The sequence below is a fragment of the Taudactylus pleione genome, unplaced genomic scaffold, assembly GCF_031769625.1.
Source record: "Taudactylus pleione unplaced genomic scaffold, aTauple2 ptg000018l, whole genome shotgun sequence".
In the NCBI taxonomy this organism is placed as follows: Eukaryota; Metazoa; Chordata; class Amphibia; order Anura; family Myobatrachidae; genus Taudactylus; species Taudactylus pleione.
Window position 1 is genome coordinate 19,843,209 of NW_028284420.1, and position 9,473 is coordinate 19,852,681.

General features: G+C 40.3%; 1 protein-coding gene across 1 annotated transcript in view; it reads left to right on the top strand.

Annotated features, from left to right (window-relative positions):
- LOC148540720 (DEP domain-containing mTOR-interacting protein-like) overlaps positions 1–8,311 on the top strand; it is a 33,628-nt gene extending 25,317 nt beyond the window's left edge. The window contains exons 8-9 of the mRNA XM_088442011.1: positions 7,777–7,881; positions 7,965–8,311. Of these exons, the coding sequence (XP_088298137.1) occupies positions 7,777–7,881; positions 7,965–8,090 (231 nt within the window). The 3' untranslated portion in view covers positions 8,091–8,311. The remainder of the gene's footprint in view (positions 1–7,776; positions 7,882–7,964) is intronic.
- Positions 8,312–9,473: the final 1,162 nt, after the last annotated feature.

A 9,473-nucleotide genomic window follows, 5' to 3' on the forward strand; every position in this document is an offset into this window, starting at 1 on the left:
ACTATTTAATTCTATACTTTCTTTAAGCCCCTGTGGAAAAAGTGTCCCCATGGCAAAGATCCAGTAAGCTTCTCTTTTACAGAGTCTTCCATATCTTTCACCTCCTCTACAGGTGGATGGTATTCAATCCCAGTAACCGTTAGAACCTTGTCATCTCCATTATGTTCAGTCCACACATGTCTTGATAGACTATGTGTCTTAATACCATTTTTAACATTTCTTCTTTGCTCTAAAAACTGAGTATTTAGACTACGTGTGGTTCGGCCCACATATTGTAGGCCACATGTACAAGTGATTACATATATCACATATTGGGATAAACAATTGATCAGATGTTCGATACTAAACTCTTGTTGCATAAAATTAGAGAGAGTTTTTCTTATGACTAATATAGTTACAGGTGATACATTTGTTTCTTCTACACTTGTAGCATCCCTTTACTCGTGTTGGTAACCATGTTACAATAGATTGATCTGATGTTATATTCCTATCTGTATTCTGATTTGTTTTCTTGTTTTGAAAAAAACTTGGCGCTAATTTATCTTTAAGACTGGTCGTCTTCCTGAATATTACTCTTGCTTGAGATTCTAAATGAGGCAACAAAATTTTATCTAATTGAAGCATGGAAAAATTGTTCCGTATTATCTTCTGAATCTTGTCACTACATATATTCAATTCTGTTACGAAGCGCAGGATAGGACTATCCATTTCCCTCTCTAATCCAGTTCTATTTTTAGTCAATAGAAGATTCTCCCAATCCATATGGTTCACCTCTTCTCTACATCTTTCTAAAAGATCTAAAGGATATCCCTGGATCAAAAAAGCTATTGTGAGCTCATCTGCCTGTTTTTCATAGGTGCTCAAATCCGAACAATTCCTTTTGATTCTTATATATTGCCCTTTGGGAATATTTTCTTTCCACCTAGTCAGATGGCAACTGGAAAAATTCAAAAGATTACTAGTGTCTACTGCTTTTTGGTATGTGCTCGTAGTGCTCTTTCCCTTTTCTATATGGAGGGCAATAGCCAAGAAATGTTAGAAGTGCTAATAGTGCTCGTGAATTTAAGACCAAACAGATTATTGTTAAGGTGAGTGACAAAATTATTAACAGAATAACCATCACTTTTCCATCTAAAAAATAAATCCATATATCTGCCATAGAGCACCAAGTTTGCCCCAAATGGACCATTCCAAATCATAAGATCTTCAAAGCGCCCCATATATAGGTTTGCAAAACTGGGAGCAAACTTGGTGCCCATGGCAGTCCCGTGCAATTGTAAATAAAACTGTGAATCAAACAAAAAATAATTATGTGACAAAATAAAACCCATGGATTCCAAAATGAAGTCACGTCTCACCGCTCCTAAGTTAGGGTCTTGTAATAAATAAAATCTAGCAGCTTCAATACCTTTTTGATGTGGAATGTTGGTATATAATGATTCTACATCACAGGTGACTAGTTGGTAATCGTCACACCATGTGATGTCTTTAATCATATTCAGAAATTGTTTAGTGTCCCTAATATAGGATCGTAAAGAGGTGACATGTGGCTGGAGAAATGAATCAACAAATTCTGACAGATTCGTAGTCATAGACCCTATACCCGATATTATGGGGCGTCCAGGTGGTGCGGTTAGCGATTTATGGATCTTAGGGAGTTGATAGTATGTAGGGATAATCGGATACATGTTAAATAAAAATTGAGATTCTTTCTTGGATATTGCCTCTTTTAGGAGTGCTAAGTCCGAAAGTTCCCTAAATTCCAGTAAATATTTTTGAGTAGGGTTTACTGATAATCTGGTATAGAATTTGGCATTAGAAAGCTGTCTATATGCTTCTAGAAGATAATCTTTATTTTGTATTACCGTACTGCCGCCTTTATCGGCGCTTTTGATTATGATTGTGTCATCATTTTTCAAACTATATATGGCTTGTCTTTCCTGTATGCCAAGATTTTATTTCCATTTTTTGTGTTTATCATCTTTCTCATTGTCTATACAAGCTTTCTAAAGTTGCATTATAGAATGCCTCAATAAAGGGGCTTCTATGTTGCAAAGGGTAAAAATCTGATTTTTTTTTTTTTTACAAATGTTTTGTTTCTTTTGGAAAGGTCATACATTTTTTGGAATCCTTCACACTCAGAGTTGTTTTCATCTAATAAATCATTCAGTATTTCCAGACCCTCATTATCTGTACTAATCAGTACTATCGGGCTCCCCTCAATATGATTCTTTTTGAGTATCTTATTTGCGAAATATCTCTTTCTACAGAGGTCCCTCGTAAATTTGTTGGGATCTACAAACAAGCCAAAGAGATCAGGCTTGGAAGAAGGAGCATATTTAAGTCCTTTGCTCAGGACTGATTTCTCATGTTCTGTAAGCACTCTAGAGGATAAATTAAAAAGTCCTTTGTTCCTTAATTGTGCCTTAAATTTTTGGCGGGATTTCTTATGTCCCCCTCTTCTTCCCCTGTATCCTCTGTCTCTCTTCCCTATGCCTGGGTCCAGTACACTGTCTCGATTCTGATGTTTGTGAATATTGGGCCGTTCTACTTCTAAAAAAGAACGATGATCCTGTTTGCACTTGTAAATTTTAAATTATTTGTTTTGTTTGGGCCTAGCCCCTTTATTTAAATGGTCCTTCTCTCTATACATATTTGATTTGGCCTACTAAGGCATATAAGTTGAATATTCTATATCCAGGCTTTTTTGTACCATAAAGGAATAAATAAGTGTGTTGTGTCATCTTATGTTCTAATTGGCCACATAGCTTTTCTATCCCGGTAAATCACCTTGTAGTAAGTTCTCCAGTTTGGACCCCTAAAAAAACATGTACTCCTAGCGTTTTGGTGTTGCTACATTCCAACACCCCTTCTCACGATCTGCGGTGGTTTACACTTGTTGAATGCATGTCTTGTTTCTCTATCTGTGCTTGCGCAGGACCTGTTTTGCTCATGTGCAGAACAGGGCCTGCATGATAGCATGCAGCCACTGCTTTGTCTCTGCATGATTAACAGACAGAGGCATTTAAGGGGTGGTGTGGGGATGGCCAGCATTCGTAGACATGAGGGCCCATTATCTGGGAGTGGCAAGGCCAGGATCTGCAAATCAGATCGGTTTCCTGGCTTCGCAAGCCAGCTGGCCAGCCATCCACCATCGCGACCGGTTATCCCAGCCTGCAACCTCTGTCCAGGGGCGGATCTAGACTTTTGTTTTTATTATTTTAGAGGGGGGGGCGGATTAGAAATTAATCCTGGCTCCTTCCCCCTCTACTCATATCTCCTCTCACTTCCAGTCTTGCCACCTCCCATTTTCAGTCCCAACTCTCCCAGCCTACTCATTCTGGGCTGTCACCATCCTGCTTAACTCAGTTCTTATTTTTGTCCTCACTAGCGTACAGAATTTCGTATCATCTATTGTGGAAAGGGGTCAAGCTCATACAACATCAATACATCTATCGTGGGAACATCCTCATGTTTCCTATCCCATCAGCACGCGATAATTCTTATATAAAACATACTGTAAGTTGTTCTGTGTGTCCCCTTTTGTGTCTCGCCACAGATGTTACGTTCAGTCATATCATCAATATTTGGAGGACTCGGCAGCTTTTACTGCATGGCGGTGTCAGGGACGACTCTGAGTTACCTCAACAACCTGACCGGGAGCCAAGCCCCTGCTACTGGAGTCCTGCTGCGCCCATTCCTGCTCTACTCTCCCCTCACTGAGAGGAGCTGGAAGGGGCACAGTAGGACTCCGGCAGACTGGGAGAGGAAGGCAACCCTACCCAGGGGCAAATGCAGCTTTTGTAGGGAGGGGTTTCCATATATTCGCCCTTAAACTATAATATATATATATATATATACGAAACTGGATCAGAACCTTTATATACCCCTGCCTATACCTTCTAAATATCCTTCCTTTAAACCTCTAAGAATAACGCTAATTTGCGTACGCAGTCTGACCGCAAATAAAGACAGGAGTGGAATCTGTGGTTCCAACGCACAAGTATTCAGCTAAAAGTACAGTCAGTTACACGCAATTGATACATACACAATTTAGGCGTAAAAGGAAATATTACAGACCCAAGTACAGTATACATATGCTGTGCCTCCGGACCCAGAGATAGACCTCAGACTAAAGACCCTCAGTTCATACAACCTTCAGCATGGACTAACTAACCAGTATTCGGACACATGTATTTATCCCCCCCAGACTAAAACAGGACAAAGGAGAAATTTCCTTGCTGGTATCATTGGTTCCCAGAGGAGAAGCATATGTTACAGTACATTTAACAGGCTGGTTCAAATTGACTCTCCCTGCCTCTAACAGCAGGGGAATCTTTCTAGTAACACCTTCTGTACATTCCAACAGTTGAAACATTTTGTTGCTTGTAGGTTCTGCGATCCATAACTTGAATTTGCATGATGCGATCTCTCCATCGATAATACCGGAATGCTGTAAAAAACGTATGCATCAGAACAAGACCAAACACAACTTGCTTATCATGTATAATACCTTAGTTATCAAAAACCTTAATTTCTCAGCGTTGAAACTAACTTAACCAACTTAGATCATACATTTTGATGCTTATGGAACCTTATGAGTGAATATGAAATGTGTGGGTATTCAGGGTTTGGTATAAAGACATATTTAATGTGTGTATGAAGATGAGTGCATTTGTCTCTAACATTTTAGCATGCTGGGCCAGATAGTTCTACATGTCCTGTCAACAGGCCCTCCCACCTTTCCTGTGTTCAAAGGGAAAAACCTATTTTGTTCTCCTAGACTCTTGTGTGGAATGCAAATGTATTATCACCTCAAGCTGTGAAATTTGGGGCCATCCTGTCTAGGATTCGGACAAATCCAATTGTGTATATCAATGCCTGGATTATATTACAATTGCCACAAGTTTACTTTATCTGCATCCAGGGATTCCCAATTTGTATGTAAAACTACCCATTGTCTATTTCTATTTACTTTTACTCAGCTTGTTTTTCCAGTTGCCCTTGGTAGATTAACATTGCCATCTGTTCTTAGCTCCTGAATTGTAACTTGAAATGATGTTGGTCATAAAATGGTGTCTTGCAGATTCTTGTTTCTAAAATGGAGTCTAGCTGCCATTTGCAAGATGGCATCGCGCACGCTTCAATTTTAAACTGATCTTGTCTCAGCTAATAATCCAGCTTTGACTATAAATATATATATATATATATATATATATATATTAGTGAAAATGAAAGTACACAGCGCCAAAAGATAGTACACACCCTTACTCAGTTCAATAACGAAAATTCCTTTTCTTTTTTAAAAAATACTTGTCAATCAGAAATAAATATATAAAACGTGTTTGTTATAAATATATATCTCTGTAAAATACAAAATCATGTGTATATAGCACTCCCCTATAGTGCGGGTGTCAGCTCAAAAAGAAAAAATACAACAGTGGTGATCTGTTGTTGATTAAAAAAAAAATGCGTAAAAATTGGATCTGTTTAAGTGCGCCTATGTGCTAAACAAAGTGCCGTGCATAAATAAATGATAAAAAGCTAATTCAAGTAAATCAGAAAGTTGTGTAGTATTTATACCATAAAGTGAATATGAAAAACTTTTATAGGGGTCTATGTACTAAGCAGTAACATACCTCCCAACATGACCCTCTCCAGGAGGGACACAATGCTCTGGTCCGGGACTTCCCTGGTAATTTATGATTGGTTGCAGCTCCAGAGGTGGGGCTGCAGCACAATCCAATATTCAAATAGGGGAGATACACCAACTGCCAATGAGTCCCAGCCACTGATGTTTGGCAGTGTGTGAAATGGCAGTTGGTGTGGCTCCCCTATTTGAATTTTGAACTGTGCTGCAGCCCCACCTCTTACCAGGGAAGTCCAGGACCAGAGCATTGTGTCCCTCCTGGAGAAGGTCATGTTGGGAGGTATGCAGTAATAAGAGACAGAGTGAAAAGTGATAAGGTGCCAGCCTATCAGCTCCCAACTGTCATTTTTCAAACACAGCCTGTGAGATGGCAGTTGGGAGCTGATTGGCTGGTACCTTATCACTGACTTATCACTTTTCACTCTGTCTCTTATCACTGCTTATAGAGTGCAAATGGTGTGGAAAATCAAAACTATTCTCTGACTAAAAAAATAATTTATTTTAAAGCAAATTAAAAAGACAAGATGAATAAATATATGGTAAACAAGGGAGATAGAGATAGATAGATAGAGATATATATATATATAATTATACACATACCCATATTCCCACATTAGAAATCACACCCCAAATCAGAGTTCATCTTCCCATGTATACCATAGATCTGCCTCCCCAGTCCCCACTCACTCATAGAGATCATACCCTAAATCTTCTATTTATCATCCATCATTGAAAAACATAACCCAAATATGCAATACCCCCACTCACTGATTAAAAACCCTGCACTTTATCCTCACGTCTTGTTAAATATCAGAATGTTTAAATTGCTAATCCTCACCTGGCTGCTTTTGGTTGGACCCACCATCTCTTGAGTCTTGATGCCTGCAGCTCCTGCATTCTGATTGGTGGATGGCTGGAACTATCAACCAATCAGTGTGTGAATACATCCCGCCACTGTGATTGGTTAATGGCTCCAGCCATCTACCAATCAGCATTGCGCAGCCTAACAGAGTGGCCGTCCGGTGTCCGCCGTATGCTGCGACTGCAGTGAAAAACAGAGCATTTGGGGGTGAGTGACATCCAGCTACTGCCAACAGCTACCTAGCCAGCCCATCCGGCAGCCACTCTTTCTGTGCTGTTCCCACCTTCCAGAGATCCCATGTGCAGGGTCCGCCTCCTAGAGACTGAGGAGCTGGGATGGGGGTGTGTCGTCCTGCTCCAGCCGGGTGCCACTGCCAGGCTGGGCTGACTGTACATTCCCTGCTGGCCTCAACTCACCAATCTGCCCGGATGCGGAGCTGCACCACTGCAGCATTAATACAAGACTTCACACTGCGGTGGCTGTGACACTGTGTTACGGTTAGGGGGGGGTGATCGCGCCCCCCTGGATCTGCCACAGCCTCGTTCGCAGTGCTGGGATCGCAAATGCAGCAGGGGGGTGTCGGACACCTCTTGCTATATTTGCGTTCAGCTTTGCAACTCCGCCCAATGCTGAATCATCCCCTCTGTACGGAAGTCTGGCAAGGCCATAGTATCACCTCTTAGGTCTTCAACAAACAAATACAGGCGCTAATAGTCACCATATCTGTTCTTGTATCTAGGATTCTGTATGCTCTGCATACTTCAATTTATCCAACAAAAATTCCTCAGCTGTTGGTGTCTGTCTTGCATATGCAAAGAGCCAATCACAAGTGGTTTGCTAGTGCTGGGTCCGGTCTTAATTTTCATTCAGAATTTGTACCTGAGCGTGACCACCTGCAATAAAGCTTTCTCCTGGCATATATCTGTTAACAATTGAGCAAGTACACTTACTGTGTTCAATCTACATTAGAAGGCCTTCTCTTTCTCTCCTTTACAACTTCTCCTGATCCAGCAGGCTTGGCTGCCAAAATATCCACATTAGCACACGTGTGCAAGAGCTTATCTGGGCATTTGCAGAGGGATTTCACTCAAGATATGTGCTGTAAACTGGTCTAATTCTCAATCTGCATCAGCCCCAAAGTGTTCAAACAAATATTTGCTTAGAGTTCTCCCTTTCATACAATTGTGTTGCCACATACATTTTCCTAGCCACAGAGATTAAAATGTCATCAATCATAGTAAGGTTTTTTTTTTTTTTTTTCTAGATCATAGGTGATGATGTAGGCTGGGGGTTTGTCGCCCGAGGAACAGGTCCATGTCACATTCAAGCGGTGGATCCCGGTGGACCAGCAGCTGCTGCTGGCATGAAGGTAACATGACAATTTTGCTATTCTTGCTTATTGCCCCAAATGTATTGATAATTACATTGATAATGTTCAACTCTACTTTTCAGATCCGTCAGTTTATAAAATCTGTTAATGGTGTTAATAGCCTCAGTCTCCCTTACCAGACCATCTACAAGCAGGTTGTGGCTGGTCCGCGAACTCTCATTCTTGAGGTTCTAGAGCCCATCGACTGATGTGAGAGGTTCCACTTACAAATGTCTACCTTTGTGTTCTTAGCACAAGGGCGCACTAGTTATATATGCCTGATAAAGTATTGGTTAACTCTACTAATATGTATTGTGCCTAACTGTTTCTCTTGTGAGTAAGACTCTGTAATTGCAAGCTGCTTTGGTTATTACTCCTGCCTTTGTACTAAAGATAACTTTTAAAATATTTAACTTCCATGTGACTAATAAAAGTGATATTTAAGTCATTACAAAAGTTAAAAAAAAGTTGGTCTCCCTGAGTCTTTGTACTATTATCTGGCAGAAGGAAGTTTCTGTCACATGTCTTCCAAGGCAAGATGTTCTATTTCCATATTATGCATTCTATGCCTCTGCATCTCCAGTACAAATGTCCTACTCATTCTCTCTAAAAAAAAAAAACTGGCAATGGAAAGCATACAAGTATTAGTGATCGAGCTGAACATCATTATTTTCTATAGATTTAATAAAATGGGGACATAAAGGTTCACTAGTATTGTGTATATAAAGTGCACAGTGATCACTGCCATCTAGGGGGCTCAGAGTGCAGCTCATCCATTCACTAGTAGGAATCTCGCCTTGTCCATTAGCCAGGCTGATGAATTAAAGTTGTGATTGGCTTTCCAGATCTAACTAGAGCAGTGTTTCCCAACCTCTGTCCTCAAGGCACACTTAACAGTCCATGTTTTAGTGATATCCATGCTTGATCACAAATGGTTAAATCAAAATAACGAAGGTACTAATTAAGACACCTGTGGTCAAGTATGGCTAGCCTTAAAACCTGGACTGTTAGTGTGCCTTGAGATCTGTGGTTAGGAACCCCTGTCTTCGTGCATTGATGGGATATATTACATTCTTTTAAAAATTAGGCCATTATTGTGTATAGCAACAAGTGTTCTTAAAACTAATAGAAGGCATTGAACACCTCAGGTGAATAATTAATGGTATCTGATGAAACATTTTTAAGGTCCTCTGTCTTGTAAAGTTATAGTGCCTCTTAACGTGTGTTTATATTGTATGTAGTATGTACTCATCTGGTTTAAAGTTGCTAAAATGGCACCGGGAGCTGTCTACCTAACCATGGCTCACTTGTTCATACTGCTTTGACAGTCCATTATATAAACACAAGGGGGCACTGTCCTGGCTGAGAAAACGGCTACGTGGAAATAGCTGTACTCAGTACACTGTACTGTATGAATCTGTATTGAATAACTGTGTATATAAGAATTTTTGTGGTGTTGACAGCTGATGCAATCTCCCATATAATTGGTTGTGTTGTACTTGAGACAGGTGTCTGCAATGAACCCCCTCCAGCAGTGGTTCTCAAACTCTGTCCTCAGGACCCCACACAGTTCATTTTTTCCAGGTCACCTA